At 39.2% G+C, this 27,880-nt stretch overlaps 1 protein-coding gene, 1 long non-coding RNA gene and 1 pseudogene across 3 annotated transcripts; 1 reads left to right on the top strand and 2 right to left on the bottom strand.

The window, feature by feature from the left end:
* Positions 1-567: 567 nt before the first annotated feature.
* LOC146456405 (uncharacterized) lies at positions 568-5,518 on the top strand. The gene is made up of 2 exons (XR_014858698.1): positions 568-1,587; positions 3,013-5,518. It is a non-coding gene; the product is annotated as an uncharacterized LOC146456405 (long non-coding RNA).
* Positions 5,446-27,507, bottom strand: LOC146456403 (neuralized-like protein 4). Of its 2 annotated transcripts, none has more exons than XM_085092607.1 (15): positions 27,371-27,507; positions 23,736-23,981; positions 22,963-23,245; positions 21,926-22,059; positions 16,851-17,100; positions 16,174-16,441; positions 15,477-15,630; positions 14,426-14,853; positions 12,268-12,480; positions 11,471-11,858; positions 10,721-10,801; positions 9,423-9,561; positions 8,310-8,425; positions 7,295-7,442; positions 5,446-6,268 (listed from the first exon to the last, which is right to left on the bottom strand). In XM_085092607.1, exons 2-15 carry the CDS (start codon positions 23,977-23,979, stop codon positions 6,055-6,057), a joined length of 3,060 nt encoding a protein of 1,019 aa, XP_084948733.1. In that variant the 5' UTR covers positions 23,980-23,981; positions 27,371-27,507; the 3' UTR covers positions 5,446-6,054. The 2 variants fall into 2 exon arrangements, with proteins under 2 accessions (XP_084948733.1, XP_084948732.1); XM_085092606.1 differs by having other exon boundaries at positions 27,350-27,506.
* Positions 24,010-26,814, bottom strand: LOC146456404 (uncharacterized; annotated as a pseudogene).
* Positions 27,508-27,880: the final 373 nt, after the last annotated feature.

Below are 27,880 nucleotides of genomic sequence, written 5' to 3'. Positions count from 1 at the left end.
TCAACTCTACGGGTATAGAAGGAATGACCAGCTCCTAGTTAGCTTGATTTCTCAGTTGGTATTTCTCAGCATGTTGTCTTATTCAGGTATTTCTCATCTCTATAGTTTGAGAGATAACAATATTTCGTTTACTTCGCTCTGGAAAAAAATGTGGAAAGTTCTCAGGTTAATCTAAAAAGTTCCTCTATATGTAAGGTGTCGAATGTAGGCAACTTTTAAGTTTTATAAATAGGTTCTTATTTTCTTCAGAGCAAACGGTGGTTAGCTGTTACTGGTCCAACAACTGGTTCAATGTGGATGCAGTCTCTTCCTTGCGTATAATATATGTATAATTATATCCGGCTAATAAGACTACATTCAGAACAAATGCAAACCCTACTCGTTTTTAGGGTCAGCAAGTTCTTAAATAAGGTGCTTTAAGTGCCAACATTTTAGCTTTCAGATTCTCAGTCCACTAAGGTTTTTATTAATAAAGAGAATTAGCATAAATATACTTCATATCACCTCTTCTGTAATTGTTAATGTTTATGATATTTTAGTTTACAAGGAATTAACAGAAGACGAAAAAAGATATGACAGAAAAAAAAAACACATGAAGCTTCTTAAAGCTAATGACCGAGGATCGGTGTATAGAATATACTTTTCGCCAGTGAATTTATTGTAATATTTATAATCAACGCCTTCACTCTGATCACTTTTGTAAGAAACCGCCAGTTACGCAAGTGCACTAAGTGCCTGGTTATAAATATGTGTATTTGAGCACCCTGTCATTTGTCAATATTAGTTAGTGGTTCAAGTCCCGTGGGAATTCACAGATGATCGACCTAGTGAATTCAATACATTCTTATCATATAAACTTGTTTCATTGCATTCACTCGTAAAAGAACGAGGTGGGTTTGAAGAAAAGGTCGTTGTATTAGGGCTGATTGTCCCATTTACTTTAAGATGTACACCTACAAAGCATAGTAAGCTCGGAGACATTTGAGCAAATTGAGCTGAAAATGAAATCAGAAACGTTTTTGTTATGTTTTTAAAAAAATTGGGTTGCTCGCGCGATGGGAAACAAACTGCATCTTATCACAACGGGCCGGGATAGCCTAAATAAAATAGCTTAATCGCACACAATATAAACCCCAAAACATATATGTTACAAATATATGTATATATATAAGTTAACAAACGTCAGCTATGAAAATATTGTTAAGTTATATTTCTGTCTTACGCCCGCCCGACAACACCTGAAAAGTCAAGATTTTAATTTTGAATGTTCAGATCACCATTTGGAATAATAACAAGTGATGACTGGCAAAGGAAAACAGCTGAAATACTAAGAGAACCAATGAGTTTTCACCTACATCGCTAAATTCATATGGATCAAGTGCAAATAATAACAAAGCTATAGCTTGGTTGGTTAAAAGTCATAAATTTAATAACTCCCTTCCAGTTCAAAGCAGGGGACATTAACGGAGAAAGTGGAAAATCGAAAGCAATTGCGTCGGTTTGACAACAATAAAAAGAGACCGATGGAAATTCAACCCACGTTTGGAGTTAAAATCCAGTAGTAATCGCCCCTAAAACAAAGGAAAGGTAAGTAGAAACAACATGGGCCGAGTATAATATCTATGATGATATTCATGATATAACAGATGTATATTTTAAGATTCTAATAACGAACAAGGAAATTGGCTTCTTTGTCACCACCTTGTGAATTTCAAATCCAGAAGGTGGCGTGATAAAATAAGAGAGTTGGTTAACTGATTTTAAGCTCGGTCATGCAAAGGCGAGGGTATAATTGTGTTGGAGCGGGGAGATGTTTTTCAGTTGTACCGCGCGCGAGCGACGGAGTAACCCAATAAGTAAGATCTCCCTTTCGTTCCGAGCCCTACCCGAGGGAGAGTTCAATAACTCAACATTTGGTAGTTTTATATTTTCGCTTGTATGTCAAAATCTGTCAAGTTTTTACTTGAGAAGTCTTCTTTGTAGTTTAAAGTAACTGGTGTTCCATTGAAAGGCTCTTCATGCTGCAACCTTTACACACTTTGATTATTATATTGAAAACATTCATAGTTATTTTTGATATCTGATCGAGGCAGCTGTTGCAGTTTCGCCAACACTGTTCGCCTTGTTCTATTTTTCTACCTCTTTTTTTTTTTTTTTCTGGTTCACGGCTTCACCTCGCTTAACGGAACGACTCGATACAGCACAATAATGACTACAACTTCTAAATTCATCCTTTTGTAACAGCTCTAAAATAACGGATTGAAAACCCACATTCAAATTCTCCGCATAACTACATAATGCAGGCATCACACTTTCCTTTGAGTGGTTTAGCAGAGACGAAGCACTTTTCTTTCAGAATATTCTAGATATTTTCAAACACATATCCAAAATATAAGCTATCAGAGGCACATGACAATTATAAAGCACTTTTATCTAGATAAAAATCGAACATTGCAAAGATGAAAATAAGTGAAAATTCAAGTTAACGTTTGTTATTTTTGCAACTACAAGAACTGGTTGATAACAATAAAATTAATAAGGGCCGGATAAGAGTCTACACTATTTCCATGAATTACAGTGGGCCGTAGGACTGAGTCCTAGTTAAAAGTGCTGTACACGTTTTCGGGAAAATTTACAGCGGAAAATATTTACGCTTGTTAACGCCTTCCACATATTATTGGCTAAATCAACTGTAACAGGGAATGTCTATTCCACTGTCCGAGAAATCGCAGTAAAAATAATCTAAATAACTTATTTTATTTGAAATAAAAGTGACCATTATCAGGTAGATACTATCAAAACTTAATTTTAAGGTTAAATTAAAAGCAAAAATGTACCAGCTCTCTTAGATAAACATTCTATTCTCATCTAGGAAAAACCATTAAATTTTTTACTTTGAGTAGGAGGAAAGTTTCCTGGAAACTGAGAGGGTAGACTTTCATCTAAAGTAAAGTGCTAATTAAACTTTTAATTCTCCTCGAGTCTATTTTCTTTATTTATTTTTCCTGACAGTGGTAGATTTAAGGATGACACACAAGACTGGAGAAGTTCTTTCGTCACAAGAGCATTCAATCTGGTTTTCAGTTTTCATCAGTGAATTTACTGTGATATTTATAATCAACGCCTGTACACTCATCATCTTTGCAAGAAATCGCCAGTTGCTCAAGCGCACTACGTACCTGATAATAAACCTGACTGTGGCTGATTTACTGGTGGGAGCAGTGTCGGGACCTTTGGAAATATACTACGCGGAGACGACAAGTGATCAGTTTAGTTGGAAAGAATTCATCATTTCATTCTTTTACAACGCGTTTCCAGTATCTTCTTTAGCTAGTCTTTCATTAATTTCTTTAGAACGCCTACACGCAACGCTTCATCCTTTTAAACATTGTTCAGTTCGTAAACGGGTTTACTTTACTGTTATTGGTTGCAGTTGGTTGTTAGCTTTCGTTCTTGCCTGTATGGATACGGTCTTTTACCTATTTTTGCCAGCTGTATATTGGTACGCATGGGCATCACACATTGTTCTCACCCTCGTGACAATCACAATCTCTTATGTTATTATTGTTGTTAAGGTCAAAAGCAACCCTCTCCACCGACATTTTGGTGCCGCTGTATCAAACAGGAAACTGTCAGTTACTCTATTCATAGTTACTATTGTATCTATCTTAACCACTCTCCCATGGGCTATATGGGCCGTTATTCCACACACTGTATGGATTGAAATGTCCCATGCGGCAAGTATCGACATTAAATACGCCGTCCTTGTCTTATACTGTGCGAGTTCTATAGTCAATCCAGTAGTATATGCCATAAGAATGCACCAGTTCAGACAAGCCATAAAGGAACTTATTTGTAAGAAAGCTCCAGTGTCAACCAGCGACCAACCAATTGAACTTGATAAACTGTCAACTGTAACACTGAGGAAAGATGAATAAATTGTTTCTAATGTCTCCTGTAATGTCCATACCCTCACTTTCCCTTAAAATTCAGAATCCAGTGTGAAAAAAGTATGCCCTTGTTCTCCTCTATTTTAATCAGTTTGTTGGCTCTTATAGCACAGCCATGTTGAAAAGTGAATTTCAGTTAATGTATCCCTTTGTTATCAGCTGTTAATTTTACCGTCTATCTACAATTTTATAAATGATCAAAAGGTTTTTTTTACTTGCTAAAAACAGATAAGTTATAAGTGAACTCTTAAAAGTACTAATAGTTGAGGATTATCGAACGCTAACCGGCAAGCTCTTTGTAAAAACGCTATTTAAAGGCCAGGCGTTAGCTTCAAACACGGACTTAATTATTTATAGCATTTGAATAAATTTAAATTCCAGTTAATACTTTGGATAAGATCTTGCCTCCGGTCATTTCCAATACAGAGCAGCGTTCTGAAGTTTTAGACTTCTAACCAGTCTCCCGAGAAACTAGCGAGACGGTTAGCTTTTACATAAGAACTTTGACATCACATCTAACACTCCACTAGCAACCAGGGCCCAGCCGCGGCTCGAAACACGGTTAGCGCTAACCCGGGTTAATACCATAACAACCTATAGGTTTTAATACCTCTTAACCAATGGTTAGCGCTAACCATGCCTCGAGCAACTCAGCCCAGGTCCTTGCCCAGTTAACGTGAACTACCAAACGACACAAATTTAGGTTTTCCGATGAACTTCGTTTCAGTGCCCACGTGATCCACGAGAAAAAAATACTGGAAGAAATTAAAAGACAACAATTGGATTTTAGCTTTCATTTTATCCTTTCAAGGCCGCTTTCTGTTTAGGTCATTTAGCCAACACTTTCGGTTGCCGTGGAATTTAGAAAACTTTCCATGACGAATGGAAAATGCTTAAAAAATTAAAGTGCTGAAAATGATATTTCACTGAGCTCTACTAAAATACAAACTCCCAGCGCAATGAGAAATACCGAAGATCTGACGGACAACTTCACAATGAATAAAATATATTCTCGCCCAAGTTTTGAATAGGCCATTTCCGAGTTGCTGTGAACCTCACTATGAAAGCGAGGCTAAGTGCAAAACTTTTCATACGAAAATTAGTTTTGTTTGCATATGAATGAAAACTAATTTTCATAACAAAAACTCTGCACTTAGCCTCGCTTTCATAATGAGGTTCAAAGCAACTCGGAAATGGTCTATTCAACTCATTCACATCCGCGCGTGCGCCATGAATGAGTTATTGCTGACAGCAGAATTTGCGTAGACCATGGACATTTAATTGCGTTGATGGAAATCAAATTGGCGTTGGCGGGAATTATTTGTTAATTAATTTATTCCACAACAGCCATCGACGCTGGCTCACAGTGCATGTTGGCCATTTTATCGAGGGAACTGTTTCTGCTTCCAGCTTTTTTGCCGTTCTTTTGGGTGAATAACAATTACTTTATTCAGTGCTTTAATTACCTGAGCTCTAAAACATAAAGCGCACACAGTTTCACTAAAACCTTTATAGACAAATGTGATCAGACTTGACGGTCGCTGCGTACCGATTGCTATAAAAAACGCTATCAAACTGCGAAACAATACCGCATCAATACTAAATAAAGCCTGCTTCATAAAAGGCTGTCAGTCATATCATTTCACTCCAGTAGACAAAGTTACGTCCAAGTTGTACTTCATTGCTGATAAGATTCGCTCGTTGATTTGTCAATCATTTGGTTGAACCTACTAATCGGGCCTACAAATCGATACGTGTAAATTGGCCGTAGAGATATTACCTGAATTCTTAAATTAAACGCAAAAAAATAGCAACGGTACTATAAAAGAAAGAAAACGCGATAACGGCAAAGGTAAACTAAACCTATACCTCTATAAAACGCAATATCTTAGTACGCGTACGCGTTCCGTAAGGGAATCGAATCATGATTGCGAGGCTTATCGTGTTAGCGGCTCCGCTGCGAAATATTTTCCTCCGCGCAACCAAAATCGCCAGCCACGCTTCAGAGGGGCTGAATGGAGAAGGGTGCTAAATCGAATCACTACGGGCAATAAATTTGACCCAACCGTTGAAAAAATGTAAATGCAACAGTCTTTCAAGAACCTCAGACGGCCTCATCAAGTTTCACAAGGAGTCCGTAAAGTATAATGGCCCCTCGCTGCTTTGTAGACCATTCAATCTCCTGATTACTGAATTTCGGGTCAATCTCAGAAGTGGCACCGATTGTCTGCGGTCCAACCTGGTAGCTGTCTGGGTTGATACACAGCTGAAGAACAGCTTTGGCATTCATCTTTTTCTTGGACACTGGGTCTTCAAAACTGAAGGCAAACAACAAATAATAAAGAAATGAAAGGAACTACAGCAGAGACGTGATTCAAAGGAACAACAAAAGTTTACTCAAAATTAATTTTAAAAATGAAAGATCAAGTAAATATAATCATAAGGAATCGACCGGAGGTCCGGCGATAATGTTATGAATGAACCGATTCCTCTCAAGAAACTGCCTTCATCGAATATTGTAAAGCTATGGTCATCTCTACATTACTCCAAGGAATCACCAGGGGTTTCTTTTGCTTTCAATGAAATGTGTATAGTCAAAGTTTAAACATGCACCGAAGGACGCTCATAGACAGAGTTTTACTTCATACTAAAACTTTGTTAATAAAAACCCGAATTCCAGTAAATTTGAAGGTAGAAGGTATGAAAGTCGCACTATAAGCCCTAAGTGGCCCACACGGCTGGAGCTTAACCCAGTTTCTGTAGCATGAAGCAACTAGGAGTATTGCTACTCCTCCCTGGGTGGGCTGCTAATTATATAATCCATCGCAGGGTTACCCCAGTAGTATCTCGCTAGTACCCAACTATACACCTGGGTGAAAAGAGACAAAGTGAAGCAAAGTTTCTTGTGTAAAGAATCATCACGGTAATGCAGATGCCAACTAGCCTCGAACCGACGACCATCTGATCGAAGGTTCGACATTCCAACTACAGCACCATCGCGCCTCCCGACGAAGTCACTATATCAAATGAAAAGGGGGCGATATTTCGATGGCGAAAAATTATTGTTTTGGATCAAAATTCCAACCCGTTAGTTTTTTAACCTCTGTCGCAACCCAATTTAATATTGCGTAATGACTACACGAAGTTTCTTGAAAACAACAGATGTCAGGAGAAGTAATAATGTAAATTAATTCACTCAGTATGGGTAAAAAACTGCTGCCACTGCTCAAAAACGCTGATCTTCCCAATTCAACGCTTCGCAGTATTCTTGGCATGCCCTGGTTGGTTCTAAGATAAACAGCTTCACAGAATATCTAGAATAAATACAAAGAAGTAATGGGCACCTTTTGGATTTGGCGTAACAATTGTGTCCCGAATAGCGAACACTGGGTGATACAAAGATCTGTTTTGTATCAAATCCTGAAGGTTTTCTGTCGTCAGTGAAATGCCCCTCCTCCTCGCTTAACTTTCTTCCTCCGAGCGCCACATCACCTATAACATTCAATAGAAGACTATTCAAAATTTAAGTAAAGGGGTTAGCTTCTATAGAAACTGGGGTGCTGCGTCGACGAGTGAGTGGTGAGAACAAACGTTTGGTATCATTAGAATTTATAAGGTAATTTGACCACAGGGAGGAGATGAGTGCTGACGTTTCGAGCGTTAGCCCTTCATTGGAGAGTGATGTATTATTCAGTCAGTCAATGGTAGAGCATCTATTAAAACTAGTAATCGGAAGATTTGTCTCCTGTTGCGAGAACTCAGGTTTCCTTTTTCCGAGCATGTGTACGGTATGCTTGTCTCACTGACTGAATAATTTACGTCACTCTCATTTATTTACCAGGCTTTAAAAACTATAGCATCACATTTATTTCATTGCGTATATGCCACACATTGACATTCCAATCCTACCAGTATGCAGGATGTTTGTCATATGACCTTAGCTCCAATGAGTCTCTTGTAACTCAATCGTAAATCATCCGAACTAGTAATCGGAAAGTCACAGGTTCGACTCGTTTGGTAGAACTCGCATTTCCTTTTTCCGATTATAACTGTGCAACTGGCTGAATAATACATTCACTCTCATTTCCAAAGCTGTTATCCAAATAATCAGGGTTAGAGCCCGGAGCTAGAGTTATCCCTTACGTTTAGTCAATTCTGAGTTTGTATCTCTTATCCCAACAATTCTTTTGCCATTAAAACTCGTAAAGGATTAGGTACAGGTGAAACAAGCGCAGTTTACTTCAAACTCTAAAAGTAATATTTTTTTTCGAGAAAATGTATTGTCTACCCACTGCAACAAACTTACGCCATAACAGTCTCAAGGCGTAAAGGCGACTGACATATACAGGGTATATATACCTGGGATAAGCAGATCACCGCATTCCAGGATAGCATTAACACTGTCCACTCTGGTGCCATGAAATGCCACGTGCCACTTGCTGAACACGTCCAGAGCAAGAGCTCGATGGTGGACTCTGAAATTTGAATGCATGATTCTTAACCATTGATAGTATACCTGCTACACAACACTAGGAGATGACAAGAACTGATTACTGCAGGTTCATGTGCACAGACGTTAAAATCCTCACTATGAAGCCGTGATGATATATAGTAATTTTTTTAGATTCTGACCCTATTGTGGAATCAACTTAAGAGTTTCAATGATATTTAGCCTCGCCAAAACATTTTTGGATAGTAGTAGCAAATGTTCGGGAATTTTTTTCGGGAAAATATGAGCATGGGATATACGCTTGATATGAATGTAAGGATTCTTAGGAATAGTACGGTTACACATTTACCAATTCTAAGCGCAAAGCGGTGGGGAGTGGGGGGGGGGGGGGGCGGCTGGGTTTGATGGTCAGATGTCAGTTGTATCTTTCTAACCAGGGACATTTTGATGTCTAATTTATGACTGGTGGGACCTGTTTCTACTGCAAGGGAAATGAATCACCCAAAATTTGAAGATTTCACCGGGCTTATTACTCGACGCATTTTTGGTGGCCCCAGATAAGGGATCTTATTTGTATTGAGGCGGCGTGGTACAGCGGTTTAGGGCGCTGGACTTGAAATCCTGAGGCCTCGGGTACAAGCCCCGTCCTTGGCCACGCTTGTATATAGCTATATCTGCTTTGCCTCCTGCCAGTTGGTATTTTTAACCTGTTGTGTTTAATTTGATTATTTGTTAAAGAACGGAATGCCTGTAAATTAGCTTTGGGTAGCTAAGTGCATTTCCACTAAAAAATACTTTTTTTTTTGTCCAGAGCAGACCCCAGATCGCGCTCCTCCCTGTGGTTTATATGCACTGATTGATTATGTCATAAATAATAAGCAAAATAATAAATGGCTGATTGGGGTTACGTTCCATTGTTGTACAGGGTCAACTAAGCATTCTCTTCCAAAAAAAACTAATTCTCTTCCGAAAAATAAACTAAAAACAAAAGAAACATAACAACGCGAGCATCTGAAACTAACTTGAGCCCAAATCGACACCATCCTATAGGAATTCCATAGTCCTTTGCAGGCTCCCCTCGACTGTAGTAGAGTTTGTCGCCTCGAGCTGCATGGCACTCAGTACAGAAACATCTGTTAAACTCTTGGTCAAAGAAAACATCTGAAAAAAAGATACAGCTGTATTTAATCGCGATTTCACACTTTTTTACTTTTTGCTGACTGTTGTAAATGTCTTTTAATGTTAGTGGTGAGATAGCAGCACATCAAAATGCTGTATAATAGGATATTTATAGTTCAAGCAGGATGACTGTAGACCCGAGTAACTCACGAACAATTGGTGCAAACGGGTGGAAAAATGATTGTCCTGCTAAACCACGTGACGCCGCTTACACTAAAGATTGTCTAAAAAGTTCCATTCTGTCTTCTATAGCAGCTAAAGTTCTACTACGACCAAATTGTCGAATAGCTTTTACTTTCGCTTGATTGGTAGTTAATTCCCTTAAGTACATGATTAGCCGTTACTTTAATGAGTTGTGACGGTCGTAAAACTTATTTTCGTGTACGTCGAGACGCTCGCAATATGTTACGTTGTAATTAATTTTGTGCAAAATGTTTAAATAATTGGCTGTAGTTACTATAAACCATTCACACACGAGCAAGTTATTTAATACACCCTATCAGAAGTGGTGTATATCGTTAAGGGGGACTAACTTAACCACAGAATAAGAGTCGCTGCAAGGGGATTTTTAAGGACAGCGTTTTTTGATACTCTGTTTTGCAGTGTTTTGTGGTGCTTTATTGGTGAAATGTATGCGGGTGAACACATGGGGCTTAAAATCGTCATTACACGCGTGTTAATAGTGCCAGTCCCCAACCGCGGGAGAGGAAATCCCTGGAAACTCGGAGAAAAAGGGGTAGAGTTCAGATTTTTTTATGAGTCTGAGATATTACAGCCTTCTTTATAACCTGACGTAAGCATTCACTGTTTTTGTAAATAATTGAACTGCTACTGATGAAAATGGATGAATGAACGTGATTATGACGTTAAAACTTCTAAAAAAATTACAACTGCCGGAAAAATCAACACGTCACGTTTTGCACCTTGGCGATCCTTAACTATCGGCACTGTTGTCAATTTTCACAAGTGTACGCCGTTTGAGTTTTAGGTCTTTTTTTGTTCTGATCACATAATTTGCCAAATATGGTTGTGAGTCGAAAATCTTCGAAACCTTTTAAATAGAAAAAGATGGTCCAAATAACTTCTCTGTGGAAGTTAGGTTAAGTTAGTTCCCCTTTAAGAATACTGAAGCCAAATCTACCTGACAGCTTAAGTGATGACTTGAATCTGTGACATTTTTCTTGATAGCCACAACTTGTTCGACGTGGTACGTTTGATGCACCTGTATGAAGATTTAAATCGTGCTGATTATCTTGCTCTTTTAAACTGCTTTAATTAAAATAGCAAAAGTACTGATAGATTAATAAATGAGAGGCCATAGCAGTTACGTACGCAGCTTAAGCAGCTGCGAAAAGAATGCCGGAGAAAAATAAGTCTTGAATGGGATTCGAACCCATGACTTCGGCGATACCGGTGCAGCAGCTGCGAAAACAAACCCTAAAAACTTCAGGTTTGAACGATGGTCTTTCACACGCAATAGGACATTTTCACTATGGCGTCATTTTGCCACAACTTCCAGAATCCTAGACTGCAAAACAGTCGTATTTTTTGCGTTGGTTTGTCGTAGGAGTACGTGCGGTTTTCGATCGAAAGGTCTGGACCGAGTGTGAAAACGGAGAGTGCGGGAATTCTGGTAGTTGTAGTGAAATGACGCCATCATGAAAATGGCCTATTCTTTCTTCCGCAGTTCAGATATCGCAGATAAGCTCTCAAGGGGCCGTCCATTGCGCGGGCCGCTCTAGAATACGCTTTGTTTTGTTTTTGGTCGTTTGTTTGTTTGTCTTTTAAATAAACTCTTCCACGGAAGCAGTAGGCGAACTTGATTAACTAGGTGAATGGAAGGTCGCACAAAGGAGGGATTCGATTCTTTTTGATAACATGGGCAAAGTACCTTGAATGTTTCTGGTGTCCTTCAGTTCCAATAGAACCCTTTTCACAGCCTCTTGAACATCCTGGTTACCACTTGTGCTGATACGCAATAGCTGTTCCATTGCCTTGTCCGTCTCTTTGATCTTAACCTTTCCTTTAGGATTCTTCGCAATAACCCACAAGGCGTTAGCTGCACACTCTTTTTCAGTGACTCCGCCTTTACTGATCAATGATATTAGCAGTGCAACCACGTCTCTGTCCAGCATGGCCTCCAAGTTCCGTTCATTGAAGAGCAAGTTACTCACACCGACTGCGATTTCCTGAGCCGACCAAGTACTGTTCTCCGATCTGCCTCGTAGGTCTGGTTGATTCAGGGCATTGCGCAGCATGCCAAGAAGACAGCCCAGTACCTGGAGACAAAACGTTGCTTGTTTCTAGCCTTTATCACTAAATGTATTTCAAAGAATTTACTTATTGGGATGCAAACCCTTCAGTCACTAACAGAATTAGCGCAGACCAATCAATTTCAGCATCCTGCTCAGTGAATCTGAATCACATATTAACCTCTACCCTTTAAGTTCATGACATTCGACCAATGTTTTCTAAATACGCTACTCACGCCAGTTCAATAACATGCGAAAATTTGTCATTTCCTTTGTGATTTTATTACAAGCAATCTATGTTTTAGCAAGGCATTGAATGTAATTTAGTGGATTTTTGACCAAAACACCCGATAATCCCCATTGCACTGAACGCAATATGTTCGTCACTTCGATTCCACAGTTCTGACCTGTCCTGTTCATAAAAACTATCACGTACCTTAGTCTCAGCTTCCAGCAGCTTTTTCTGATCATCAGAAGATATGTATGAAAGCGTCAAAATGGCCGGCACAACAACCTCCATGTCTTCTGCTTTCAAAAATGGAGCGATTCTCTCCTGGGCTCGTAGATCACAAAGAATCGGACGATTTTCTGAAGCTTTGGAACAGTTGTGAAGAATGTTGATAGCAGAAGACACAAGATATTTCCTTTTCTGTTTGGAAGAAAGTAATGAATGCCTCAAATTTCATCAAATCCACATCTTTAAAAAAAATCAGTCAAGCAAACTTCTCAAAGAATTTGCCAGTCTTTCATATATGGACTAGAAGTGGTGTTCTCAGATTCATCTCATAGTCACAGTTTACTGTTTACGCTATCAAGTTAGCATAAAAAAAAAACGACCGCTTAGTTTTATGTTGTCAACTGAAGGGAACCACTTTATTAACAATTATTTATATTCTAATCAACAATAATTTAGTTAAACATATACATGCAAAAACTAACGAAAGAGGAGACCTCATCAGTGCGCAGACACTATGACAGTAGACACGCAGGTAGGATTCCAGATGACCTTCGCAATTGTTTTAAGGTGTTGAAAAAATGCCAGAACAAGTTTGATTGTCTCATTAATGAGATGTTACTCATTAAACAATTGCGACCATGTTTAAATGTGCAATCAGACTCAATTTGTGCTAAGGTCTTTGTCTAACTTATGCAAATTAGTGACTCTGAACTCTCAGTTACTCTTGCAATCGCATATTTAATTTTAGTTTCCCTTGACAATGGCGCCAAGATGTCGCCTAAGGAATAGGACTCCTCTTTCGTTAGTTTTTGCATATATATTATTTATATTTATTTAAAAATAAGACGCGCTAATTGAACTTCTCTGGTAGCACAATAGAGCGTTTTCATTCACGTGACTACCTCCCATATTGGTTTACTGAAACAAAGGAAAGTATTTGCATAAAAATAGAGTTCAATTCCCAAAGGTTTAGGTTGGGACACCAACATGGCCGCCATTTCTTCGTTTTGGGACACCATCATGGCCGCCGTGACGTCATGTGAAAACACTCTATAGCTCATTTTACAGTTGTGTTCTTAGTGACCTGGCCTTAGATTGATACAAACCTCACTGTTTTTCATATTCAGATCATGCTTTTCTGATGCTAACTACTTTGCATTTACATATAAGAGGCAGTGAGGTTTGTAAGAAAACAAGGTCATCCCAGCTTCGCTTCTAATCTAAGGCCAGGTAACTAAGCAAACAACTGTAGAATGGCCTATTCAATAGGAAGACATGTTTTGAAATTTAACAAATAATTGAATGAAAAATGCAAAATCCAAGGAGTGTGGTTATTCAAATATTCTTTGGTTTAAAAAAGGCATGCAAACGGCCAAAAGGTCAATACAGCACAGAAAGACCCATATGCGTTTGCCTGCTCGAATGCCACAAGCCGCTGGCAACTGTAATAACAATTATTGGATGAGAACAAACACTGAGGCCAATTTTGCCTGCATGTAGACATCCCTCTTTTTTTGTCATAACGGGATACAGAAAGTAAGGAGGGCACTGTGACGTGTCTAAGGCCACTTAAGCGTAGCAGAGCAATTTCTAAATTCAATTTTTTTCCATATGGGACGGTAGGTAGTCCCATTTCAATTGTAAAATTAAATGCAAGGCTGATCGGACAGCTAAAATAATTTTATTGCCCAACATTTTGGTTAGACAATACTAACCTTCTTCAGGGGCGGCAAAAAGCTAAGTAAAAATTGGAAATAAACGGTTACAATATTTGAAGACGATACAAATGAAAAGTTGAGATGTGATTGGTTGATAAATAATTTCAATTGGTAAGGGGAGGGAGGATTGAAATCTCCATAATGCGAAGTTAAAAACTTGTTAAATGCCCTCTACCATAAGATCAATTTTAAAACGTTTCCAGTGTAGTACACTCCCTGACCTCATAGGGACCCATGCAAGCACCAAACCATCTCCACCCGGCCCTCTTCAATGAATTCCTGGATCAGCCTCTAAATCTATCATTATGTTTTCCAACTTGGAAAATAATCGAACAGCTACTTGTTTGGTATTTTAATCGACCAATTGTATTTTAAATAAAATATATACATGCGCCAAGCTCATGGAGAATTTCACTTGCCTCATTTGTGGAACTTTTTATGCCATACGTGTCAAGATCGTTTAACACTATCTTCAACAAACCACTCCGCCCCAGGCCCTTGGCCATTTTCAAACTGGCATCTGAGTAGTTCCAGAATACATTACGAACCACGCACATCCCCAGCCAGCCGTCTCGAGTCTCCAATCCAGTATCCATCAGTCGACGAAGGAGATTAGTAAGGTAGAGTGGAGCATCAATCTCTGATAAGTGATCACCGTACTTTTGCCGAAGCTCTCTGTCATTCGTCTCCGAATAAGGCTTGAGAATATCCTTGGCGACTTTCCCGACTACAGTCAAGACATCGTTAGACCCTTCTTTTAGAATGTTTACAGCGTTGTTCATGCGCACCATAACGGAGACAGAATCTATTTGGTCCTGGTTGCTGCTCTGTGTCTCCGCTGTACCACCTGAAATAGGAGGGTGTGGAAGGGTAAAGTATTAGGCCTGTCGTCATTTCGAGACCGACCCCGTTGAGCTATGTGCATTAGATACAATGAGTCTTCAAAAGTGCTTAACTACGCTTGTAACCAGTTGTGACTTAACTAGGTCATTTCCCAGTTGCTTTGAACCTCATTATAAAGCGAGGCTTCGTGCATAGTTTTTATTATGAACTGATTGCTTTTCATTCACATGCAAACAAAAGAAATGGTCGCATGAAAATCTTTGCACTTATCCTTGCTTCGTAATGAGGTTCAGTAAAGCAACTCAGAAATGGCCAGTCATGTTGGTGTTGTACTGGGCGACCGTCAGTGCAACTAGTTTCAGCACAAAAATGCGACACACTTCAAATGTCCGCCTCTTTTATGTTACCAAAATATGCTTATCTTTTTGCGCCAGTAGTTTTTCAGTTTTTGTGTGTGTCCTTTTTGATGTGAAAGGAAAGTTTCGAACGATTGCTTCTCTATGGAAATCTCTGCTTTGTAGCATTGTACACACATAAGAGCCAGCACGTGAAATCTCAAAGTGAGAGTTCAAACAAGGGCCTTTAATGAGTACCTTTCTCATTGGATTTTTTAAATTCAATACGTACCAGTTATAGTGACTTCTTCAGCCTGACCGAACAAATCCACTGCTCCGTAGAGTACTGAAGGGATAGTTTTGATCCGTTTGCCAACATCTACGCCATTTATGAAGAAGTGCAAAGTGTTGTCTGACTTTCGCATTATTCCCACTCGGTCACCTACCTGTATTAATTAAATTAAAATGTTTTCAGCATTAATGAGAACGAAAATACTGCCAAATTAGATTATGAGTTCGAGATTTCTATGGTGTGATAGTGCCCGAATCACTTGTTAGGGAAAGAGATCGAGGGAGAGCAATCTAATAATCGTACTGTATAAATCTTGATTGCCATTTTACCAGACTGGCTTTATAAAGTTTGTATCCGCTCTGACGAATGGCTAGCGCTCGAAACGTCAGCTTCTGTATTTCTTTCGATGGCCAATTTGCCATTTGCTAAAACCAAACATTCGTTATGTTTTCTTTGTTTGGTTCTTAAGCCAGTGAGCCAGTTGCATTATAGGATTTGATAAATCCTACATACTTTTCCTCGAGTTAATGCAGTAACTGGTATAAAAAAAATATTGCGTCAAAACTTACACTTGATGCTTTGGCTGATAGTTCGATCAGTGTTTTTGGCCAGAAGACAGAAGTTGTAAAGAATTTTCTAACTACTGTGTTTGCTAGGTGAAAAAATAACATTAGTAATAAAATAAGGAGTCACTAACCGTCAGACTGTCCAAATCCTTTGATATTGTCGTCATTTCTTTGCCGTTATGAAGGATCTTATTACTGCTCAGCACGAACGTTGTCCCTTGTGAACAAGAAATCACCGTGGAAGGAAAACGAAAATTTTCAGCAGAAACTGTCGTGGCACCAACAAACAGACTGCCTAACCACCTGGGAACTTTACTGTCCAAACGAACTTCAAATAGCTCATCATCCTGCAAAGGCTGACTTGTTAAAACTACGCCTTGATCGAAACACTGGAGAGCGCTGAAAAGTACAACGTATCACACTTTTAGGAATCAATAATTAAAACCTCAGGAAACTCACATCACATAAAGTAATTGACTAACCCATAATGTTGGCCTGGAGCAATTCAACACTGTCTTGCAGCTTGCAATCTTGCTCCCTGTTTGTACACGCACACGCAAAAACAGCGTTCCAGCGATATTTGCACTGACCTCCTTTTATTGAATTGACCGCTAAATGCAGGCATAAATCGATGACCATGTGTACAAGAAAGCGTGCACAGTTTTTTTTTATTCATTTTTATCTGACTGTACGCGTAAGCAAAGTCAGTAAATTCTGCACGCACAAATAAATTATATTACATGGTGGACACGCCATGCAATATAAAGCTGTCCCAGTTACATTATTGCCCCAAGTAACAACATCTTACTCAATTCTCTTGGCTTTCTTGCCAGCACACATCACAGCGATATTGCCTCCACAAGTGTGATCAAACTTGTATGTCTCCGAGGATTTCACAGGCTCAGCGGAAGTTGGTGACACCTGGCCAGGAACCGTTGCACTTGGGGACTGGGGCGGCGATCGAACCCCTGCTGACTGCGGCGGAGATTTTACTGTTGGGGGTGGGGCTGAAGAGGTTCTTTTCTTTTTTGATGCCTCCAAATTGGCTAGAAGATTGTCTTCGTATAGTAAAGTAAATATATGTTAGCGCTTTTTTCAATGGTAAAGAAAGTATGATATCCATCATACTCTGTTTGCCGTAACAGTAATATACAAATGACAAAAGTGTAAAAAAAAAGCATTATAGTCTGTTGCCCTGTGGATCTGCGAGTGTCCTTTCCACTGAGTAAAACTGCTGCAGTGACTTGAAGCCAGTTTAAAAGCTTTGTGGAAAACAGAAATATTACTGATTACTACTAATTAACACGCTATCTCAGCTGGTGATTTCATATGGTTGGGGAAATGGTGCAAAATTCAGGATAAATATTTATTCACATTCACCTATAATATCCATTCACATTCACGATTAATATTTTGATTAACAAATAAAGCCGTTCACATTCAGCATTTATATCTATATTCTGGATCAATATTGGTTCACATTCAAGATTTGTATTCGTTCAGTAGTTATAACTTCATCCACATTCAGCTATTGTATCGGTTCACATTCACAGAACGCCGAATGGTGCAAAATTCACGAAATATTTCCATTCAGCAATTTCTGTGCATCGTATCTTGCGCGCACCACGTGATATAAAATGACCTCATACCCAGAGCCCGCGCTTTCGTGATCAAAATGAGGGATGCGGGTGAATATGACGGTCTCTGATTCAAAACTTTTTTTGGAGCAATACTTGACGTCCTTTACACGTTCATCATTAGCAGCTTTTGTCCCAAGGCAATAATGATCACCACGTTACTGAGTTGAACATGTTGGTTTGCTTGTTTGCACAGATGATACTCTCATTTTTCCCATCCCTGTCGGGGTTGAGAAAAATACTCCGCGAATCGTTAAATATCTCGTGTTATCTGTAACACCATCGAGTGTATCTCAATATGAGATAAAATGATCTCAGTACGGCTTAACATGTCAACAGGTAATTCAACTCCTATGCCTATCTTTGATGGTTGTTAGTTTACCTGGCTCAGAAATATTTAAAGGTTACTGTTCTATATGTTTAATACAACAACGCAAATATGAAATAACTTATACAGGGAAAAGCATGACGCAAATATCAATTTTCCTCCGTGTCCAATTCGTCGAAGAAGAGAGTTTCATCATTGAAATCCGTTGCAGGAAATAAGTACAGGGCTGTTTTCTTATTCAATGGATTATGTTTCAGCGCAAACATGCCAGATGCCCTGGGTTATTGCCCTGTTGATTTTAAAGCAAGACAGAACTATTACTTTGAAAAAGAGGAAACATTATTTTTTTCTGAAGCATCTCCGCGGCCGGAATCTTAAATCCTCGAATCTGATTGGCTAATCGCGCGCTCGTAACCGGTTCAGCTTTTTACGATACGGACCACGGTCCGGATTTTTATCCGCGCTATTCGCGGCAAATTGAATTGTTGCGAAAGCTTACAAACAAAGGCAACAGTTACACGTAAACAACTTCCCGTGGAAATATGTAAGGAAAATATAAATTCTGAAGAAAATGGATTCAGACGAGAGTGTACACAGCGAAAGTGAATTTTACTACCCAGAAGAAGAAACCCCCAACGAAACGACGGCATCAAAATATGGAGAAGTTGAATAAGACAGGCAATTAAGCAAAATTCAAGATTTTATTCACTCACTTCGCCCTGATAACACACAAAAAAAGACAACTTACGATCTGAACATTTGGCGAAGATACTGTTCCTCAGTTGGAGAGACAAGAACCTTGGAAAACATTCCTCCTAACGAGCTCAACATTCTGCTGTGCAGATTTTTCATGGACGTTCGTGAAAAAGATGGCGGAGTGTACGAGCCAGGTACACTTTGCATCGTTCCAGAGAAGTATTCAGCGCTAGTTCATTTGTATCTAAAGTTCGCCAGCCATCGTCCTGAAGAAATGAAGAGACCCGAAGCGCCTTTCTTCCTGGTAGTAAACCACAAAAGAAAGCCTGCAGATCAGGTGTGGTACAGTCGAGCTCCTCTCGGAAAAAACAAGATCGGAGAATTTTTGACGAAGGCTGCGAAGTATGCAGGACTGCCTCAAAATGTAACCAACCACTCTGTGCGAAAAACCTGCATTTCAAGGCTGATGGATGCAGAAATTCCTGTTTATTACGTAGCTCAGCGGAGTGGACATAAGAATTCAAAAAGCTTAGATTCCTACAAAACTGCTTCCGACGACCACCAGCGCAAGATGTCCTTGCTACTGAGCAGCGAAACGAAATCTCCCATCTCTTCAAACGATGCACCGCTTAATCAAGCAGTCAAAGCCTCGCAGCACCCATTCAAGCCGAGAGAAGACAAACAAGCTTCTTCAGGCGAGGATCCCTTCACTGTTTTTTTTTTTGCTGGTCTGAACATCAGTAAAATTGAAGGCTGCACGTTCAATTTCTCTTTCAATACAGCGCCTTGCAGCAGTGGTGAAAGCTCGGCTCGGCCAAAGCCGCGAAAACGCCACATTATAATCTCAGATGACTCAGACTCAGATTAACTTGAACTTGCTTTTGGAAAGTTAGTTTTCACAAATCCAGGAACGTTTTAAACATGTCAACCCCCGAGCCGTTAAGAAAAGTAAACTTCGCCGTGTTTGAGTCTTCATTCATAATTTTTATCAATCGATCGATATTTTTAGACCTTTTGGACATGCGTGTCATCATTTGCCGCGTGTCAACATTCATCCACTTCAATGACTCTTAAATGGTTTTTTCTTCTTTTACATGATGACTTGCGAGTGAAAATAAAATTAAACTTCCTATAAACATGCCACTTAAATTGATGCCCTATTTACATTTGTTTCATAGGATTTTGTTACCACTTTCCTCCTCCAGCCTTAAACTTACACTCTTACAAACGTCCCAGCGAAAAAAAGGCAAACAAACAGAAAAAAATAAATAAGTTATTTACCGGTCTAGGTCGGTCCGTATGGGAAAAAACTGTGCCCTTGGTCTTGAGTACGGCCAAGACCTCGGGCACACTTTTTTCCCATAGGGTAATATCTTATGAGGACCATGAAATGGATCAATTTGTCCCACTTATTGTATGAAAGACCTACAGTTTGCACTCGATTATATGTAACAGTTCAATTTTACATCACATCAGTGTTGTTGTCGTTTGTGAGGATGTCTCAAGAAACAAGGTCAATTTTTTCCGGGAGTCATTGCTTGCCATTTTAATTATGATTGACAGAAGTATAAAACACAACCATTTGCTGAATTGAGAAATACACAGAAAACTCTTACAATTAAAGTGTTAGTCTACAAAATGGCAGATAGCAAATATGAAGAAAGGTCGATCACTTATATAATTAGGACCAGCTATCGCAATGTAATGACACATCACAGTTCCATGTTATAGCGCGGTTTTCAAATGAGTGTCATAAAACCAAGGGTGACCTGGAACACTGTTCGCCCGTTTTGGCCCGGGACACTCTCTTGGCAGTTCTCTTGCCGCTGAAGAAGCCGCCGATTGAATCAGGCCCCTTGTCCTGTTAACAACGCCGTCGTCTTGCACCATGGCATTTCGCATTTCCTCTCGAATGCAGCGTCTGATGGTGTCCTCAACGCAACGCAACATTCTCCACCATGTTCCTTCCGCAAACACGTCACGTGACACAGGCGATTACGTAATGCGCGATTTTGCTTGCTCAGTGCGTCCTGAATGAATATCCGTCCTGAATTAATATCCATCGTGAATGTGAACAAAAATTGATCCTGAATATAGATAGGGATGCTGAATATGAACGTTATTTATTTGTGAATCAAAATGTAAATCGTGAATGTGAATGGATATTGAGTTGCTGAATTTTGCACCATGTCGCCCACCATAAACTCAACAGGCCCCAGTTGTTCAAAGACCGGATAAGTTTATCCACTGGATAAGGCACTATTCAGGGTCTAAAATATACTTCACGTTAAACGATGTCCAAGGTTTTCGTACACTCCCAAACTTAACTGTGGTTAGAGTGTGCATATTCGCTTGTAAAAGAAGAAATACTGAAATATTTGCACAGATTGAAACTGTCGGATAGTGACTTATCTTCTGGATAAAGTTATCTGACCTTTGAACAACTGGACCCTGAGCTATTGAAGAGACTACGGCAAGCGGCAGAAATGACCACGTGACTATGTTTACCCTAAATTTACGGCTTGCTGTTTTCAGTCTCTCAGTAAAATTGAGTATTTTTGCATCAGCATCAAAGGTCAGAATTTTTTTGCACTTTTCTCGTCTATGTACCATTCTCTTCACGAAAACATTAAAGCGAATCTCACGTTTGTCGTTTGCCGTAAACGTGATAAATCTCTGTATTGTATTTTTTTGTGTCTCATTTTTCTGGTGTGCTGTATTTAATTTTATCATTGTCATTATCATTATCATTATCATTATCATTATCATTATCATTATTACTTTATACTACATAAATTACATTACACGCTTCTTTTAATTTTGTTTTGCTTTGTTTTGTTTTTGTTTCTTTGGACTGGTGAGTACAATTGTATGCACTTACAAATTGTCACTCTCAAGAGATTGTGCCAGATGAACAAATTAACGGTTCGCAGAGCTGAGGAAAATGGGAAAGGAGCCTTTGAACCTCGTGTTCAGATCAATTCCACGCCTATCAAGAAAAGAACTTGGCGTCGAGAGCTAAAGGAGCCGATGAGGGTGGTAACGATTTCAGAATCGTTTTCCAACAGAGTGGGTAATTTTGTTGCTTTTAGTCGAATAACAGTAACTTAATGGGAAGAGAGACATAGCATAAAGAACACGAATATAAAATAAATTTGAAAACCAACGTAAATTAATATTTGTATGGCGCAAATTAACATGTGCATATGATCAAATGCGTACCTCCTCGTCCAAGATACTTCATTTTAATGTCACAGTTACCGTACACAGCACTGGCGCATGGACACAAGGGGATCCGCGGGTTGCGAGGTAAACTACAAAAGGCCACGCCGAGGTGAGTATCGCTTGTGGCAAAGCTGGAAAGGTAAAGAGAACAGATTCAACGCGTCACATGTACAGAATTAACAATTTAGTTACAATCCCGAGGGTTGGGTATTGATAGATGTTTTTCTCATTAATTATCAATTCACGAGTCTGGAGACCTATAAAAATAATGCAGAAAAGCCATAAGAGAGGGGAAATTTGCACTCACAACTGATAAAGAGAGGTGGCGGTATCTTACACGTAAAAAGCTTAAGTTTACACTTAAACGGCGTTAACTTCTGGGTTAAAACTCAGCTAAGGTCCATGGGTCGTATGTGCCAGAAGACACTGTTATCCTTGCTGAGCTACAAAACATAAGGTAAGGCGTTCAAAGAAAAGAGTTTTTTTTATATATATTATATTTAACAATTATTCCACGAGCGCGCGTTGGATATGAGATGATAGATAGCCAACGAGGCGCGTAGCGCCGAGTTGGCTATAATCATCTCATATCCAACAAGCGCAAGTGGAATAATTGTTTTATTAAAAACAACTGAGAAATATTGCTAGATCCTACTGATTTCGCTGTGCAAGAACGACCAGAAGGCAATTTAATGGTCGCCATTTCTCGGCCATGGTATAATTGCTCATATACCATGGCCGCTAAGCCAATCAAATCCCTCGAATTGCATTATACAATGATGCAGTTTTTAATAAGATCAATTAGAACCCCTCTAAACTCTACAGTTGACAATGGATGACAGATAATCAGTCTACTTTTACTTGTAATTATAGCAGCAACTGTGCAAGTCGCGCACACTTGACCATGACCACTGTGATTGAGCTGACAAGGTTCAGTGAACAGTGAATTAATAATGTAACATGCGTCCAGTCTGCCACTCACTTCCACACGACTAACAAGAATGTCTTTTCGTAGGTTAAGATTATTTACTCACCTCAAGGTACGATTGTCCATATCAAGTATAACATACACAGTATCAGGGACGAAAAACGTTGGATGATCCGCTGGATAAGCAGTCTCCTTCCCATTATGAAAGGCCACCTTTTTGCTTAGATTCCAGCCCCATGACTCTGCGTTGGCTCCTACAAGTGGAATGTAACCGAGGCATTGTAGTGGGGCCTGGGGTGTAGCTATTCCAATAACTGCGTAAGATCCTCGTTCGTCTCTTTCCCAGGTTATCTCCCAAACGTGTCGTCCCTGTCTGTAACCTTTCTTTCCTGGTTAAAACAACATCACAAAAACTTTTAAAACTGAACATTGTGTACAGGCATCTATTTTATAGCATTGGGTGGTAGGCTGATTCGCTAAAACTGGACTTTAGATGAACACGTTCGGGAGTTGCTTTTTTGGTAATAAAGCGTATGAACACAAATACGTTTTTTATGAGTGGAGTGGCTACTTGGATGAAATGAATAAAGAAGCATTTTTTTTAATTGGTTTATAAGAGAGGAACAAGCGCAAGAACTTCACGACGAAACTGCTCTCGTATCAGACAGAGAAATATTGCCGAGTAGGCAACAAGTTACTTTCACCCAAGATGATACCTAGAGGCTGTATTATCGACTCTGTAAGGTCCATTAATGAATTCAAAACTTTAGATTGGACGCTTAACTATATTACATGAATAGGTTTCTCGTCTCTTAATATTTTTGCGCAATCAGCATTTCGTTTGCTGGCCCGGCGATTTGGAACCAATTCTCCACCTACCCCTTATGGCATCTGTAGTAAGAGGAGATGGTAACCTTCGAGCCGTCAGTCTGTCACTCAAAACCCTGAACTTCGGGGAGCAATCCTCAGGATCCCATGCATGCTCCAACTGTTCAGAGGGCACTTCAGATTCCTTGGCTATTTCATGGAGAGCGTCAACAATTACGCGATCGAGTATTAAAGAGTCTAGAGGGCTTGCGCCCATCCTTCTCTGGTTGAGAAGCAAAGACTGTTCCGCGCCCATTGCTGTTGGAAAATAACAATAATACTTTATTCAAACATGATACACGATACATATTTGAAAAGGAGGACAGCGAGGTTATCCCTATAAAAGGTCCCCTAACTGAACTTTTTAAAAATTAAAAAAAAAATTACAAAAAACGCGGATAAAATCACTGGTTGAAAGTACAAAATGGTTAGTAAGAATAATATTTAAAATCAGTGAAAATATATACAATTTAACATGAGCTTCTGTGTCAATAAATCTTCATCCACTTTTCTAGGCCTTTTTTTAATTTGTCAACGTTAATTTCGTCCGTAAAAAGATGGTTTGGCAAACTGTTCCAGTCCCTGACGATTCTCACGAAGAATGAGTAGTTAGGATTTAACTCTGGCTTATTTAGTTTGTATTTTGTATGGATTTTATTTTTACTGTCTTGTAACATTCCACTGCAGATAGGTATCTTCTTCGATGCTGAAGTGTGTTCCAATCTATACATCGGTCTTCATATCAGGAGCTATATGACATCTCGCGTAGTTTTTGTCCGAGAGCGATTCTCGATGCTCTTCGTCGTACTTTTTCGATTGCCAACTTATCTTTGGCTACCATACCGGGCATGCATATTCTAGGACAGGTCTAACCAAAGACTTGTAGAGCATAGAGAAGATTTCCCTTTTCTTGCAACCAACTGTATGCTTTGTTAGGCCCACCACTTTGTTTGCTTTATTTACAATTGCGTCCACGTGGTTTGACCAGGATAAGACTCTTCACACGTGAACATCCAGGTCCTTGCATGAGTTAACCAATTTTTTTGCACACCAAAGTGTGCATAAAGGGACCCAAGACAACAGCATGATCTCCTGAGGTATTTAATTATTAAATAAGAGACCATATGTATGTACTCCATCTCTTCGTTCACCTCTAAGGTATATTAAGAATTTACAAAATGGCCAGCTCGCAGTTGGTAAGTTGATAGCTAAGTTGATCCAGCACTGTACCAGTATCGCAATTCAATTCCGTTCAACTTGCCCGCATTTTCTCAGGCTTTCTTTTCACATAAGAAAATAGAAAAACCACATCTAGCATTCATCACGATAACAAATATAGAACAGCGGTCTCTGGTTAAAATGAGTTGTAAAAGACAATGGGCTATCGGTGGCCTGTCCGCCACATTCGACGAGTATGTATATATATTTTTATTTTTAAATGTTTTTAACTATTTTTACCCCAGAATTATCACACAGGCGTTAAATCTTAGATGTCTGAGGGACTGGCCACCATTTTTTATGCATGGCTTAAAGAGGGGGCCATTAAAAAATATGCAAACGTTTTTCCAACAAAAATGTTAAAGCTGCATCTGGATGCCATCAAAAAATACAGCCAATTAAAATAACTTTATAAAAACAACTTTTATTAACACTTACAAATTAGTATCTTACAACATTGGTCTTCTTTCTATATAAAACATAACTGGCACCATCATCATCATTGTTGTTGTCATCAGCAGTTAATCATCATCATCATCATTGTTGTTGTCATCAGCATGATCATCATCATCATTGTCAGAAGAAATCATGTTAAAGTAAAAGGGGAGGGGGGGGTCAACAAAACATTGCACCAGCGCCCCCCTCCCCCCTCCCGATAAATGATGACCAGTCCCTGATAGAAGCAGGACCCCTTAACAAACCCTTTTGGGCTTTACGGGGAGAGCCCCTGTTGAATGATATTTTTTTTTAATTCCACATTGTTTATCGTATGAGATATCGTATGAGTTTATCGTATTTCAATTTGTTAATCTGTTATACATGGCAATACAGTTACTCGTCTATAACTTGAAACTAGTGTTTTCTCTTCATTTTAATATTGGCGTGACTGCGACTGAAATCAACTTCTCAGAAATAACTCCCTCGAAAAATGACTTATTAAAAATTGACTTTAGACGGGTTGCTTGATTAATGGCGCTATTAGTTGAATTACTTTTGGACTGAAGTCGTCATACCCAACACTTTTGTATGTTGTGTAATGATAAAAATGATGTGTGAAATATGAAACATGAAGAAATTTAAATATAGCGAATAATACGGGACTCTGAATGTTGACTAATAGATGTTTATACCGTTATATTTATTGCTTAATTGTCACCTCAGAACTGCCAGCTTTGGCTACTTTTTTTTTTTTAATTTGTAGAACAGCGAAAACGCTATAGAATGTTTCTTCTCGTTTTTCAACCAAATCAGTCTGAGTTTGCAGTGGAACTCCGTACATTAGTACGACACATCTTCCGGCAAAACAACACGTTCACATTCATGTACGGTTACGGGATAATCTGATTAACGGGAAAAGTACTATATGAGCTCTTGTTAGGCATTTTAGATTGGAAATCGTGGTTATTGTTCGCCTTCCGCATCCGCCCGTCCGTTTCTTCGTTTTACAGAGTTCCGAATAATACGCATAATTTAAGAGCCAAAAATACATGTAATGTTGACAAGAGTGCTAAGTGTCAAACTCAATGTTTGTGCCAGAATTAATGTTTGGCGTTACAAGAATGCTTTGTCTTTTGGAAGCAGGCATTGAGTTGTTAACATCTTTCACGGTTCAGTCAATGAATTCTCCAACACATTTCTTTCACCATTGAACACAAAACCTTACGGGACACGAAGCGGAATTCCTGGAAGCGTGACTTACAAATTCGTGGAACTCAATTTCGCGAGGTCGATTTATATTTCTATTTCAGATAAAAGTGTTCCTGCTTCCTAGATTAAAATATTGTGGCGAAAAGAGACACAAAACTTAAGAAAGTGCAGCACAGACCAAACTGGAGAACAGTCTTCCCTGACAAAAACAGTATCACATTGCACCACGAAGTTCACTACCAACCCGAATAATACGCATAATTTAAGAGCCAAAGAGCAGGCAATAAGTATGCATGGTATTTTCGCTCAAGAAGCCAAATAAACGTAAATGCGGAGAAGAAACAGCTTATTTTTTTTCTTTATATCTCTGAGATGCTTTCACCCACCAATTTAGAATACTATGAACAGCGTGACTTTTATATGATAGTTAGTCTTGATGATATTGTTGATCGAACAGTTATCGGTTAGAAATCTCTGATGATGTCTTGGTTATAGCCTCTGACGGCTTCTTTTTAAATAGAACTAAGTATTAAAAGTATTCTTCAGTTTCTTGAGCTAACAGAAACTCAGACTTAGATGATAATATTACCTGCTTCGATACGATACACATACAACCATGATACAACTAAAACAGCATCATGCAAATGGCGGACGCGGACAGTACTAATCTCTACACTGCACTATATGATGACGTTACGAACGATGCTCGAAGTAAAATAAATATGCAACTAATTTTTGCTTCTTAAATTTATCGTACTTACCTGTTTTTAATTTATACGTACGTTTCTACTTGTTTCTCCTCACATTTCCAACCACTCGAAAACGAAAGTTCTTCCGTCACAGTACTTCCGGGATCATGCTCAGTCTTCCCCGGCTGCGATGATATTTAAGGGATCTGGGGACGAAACTGTTTCCTCCGCATCAATAGCTCCCTTCAGCTTCCACGGTTTTTCAAACTTTTGACATGGGCCAGTTAGCGAAAATCCACCAACACCGTTGGAAAGAACGTCTTAAAATCAGTAAAGTTACCAAGTTGAAAGCTAACGAGGATATGCATCCGCAAAATCAGGTTTGCATGGTGTGTGTGTGTGTGTGGGGGGGGGGGGGGGGGAGGGAGAGGAGGCAAGTTTGAGCATGCATTTCGATGCATTTCTTTTCAGCAGCAAGACTCCTTGTATAACTTCTAATCAGTTTTCATTTTCCAAAGCGCCTTTTCGCACGTTCACGACTACTGACATGCTTTTTATTTGTTTGTTTGTCCGGGAACACTTATCCCCGATAAAAATTAGCTG

This window comes from Pavona decussata, unplaced genomic scaffold (genome assembly GCF_977016875.1).
Source record: "Pavona decussata unplaced genomic scaffold, jaPavDecu1.1 SCAFFOLD_254, whole genome shotgun sequence".
Taxonomy (NCBI): domain Eukaryota; kingdom Metazoa; phylum Cnidaria; class Anthozoa; order Scleractinia; family Agariciidae; genus Pavona; species Pavona decussata.
This window is presented reverse-complemented; position numbering and strand designations above follow the sequence as displayed.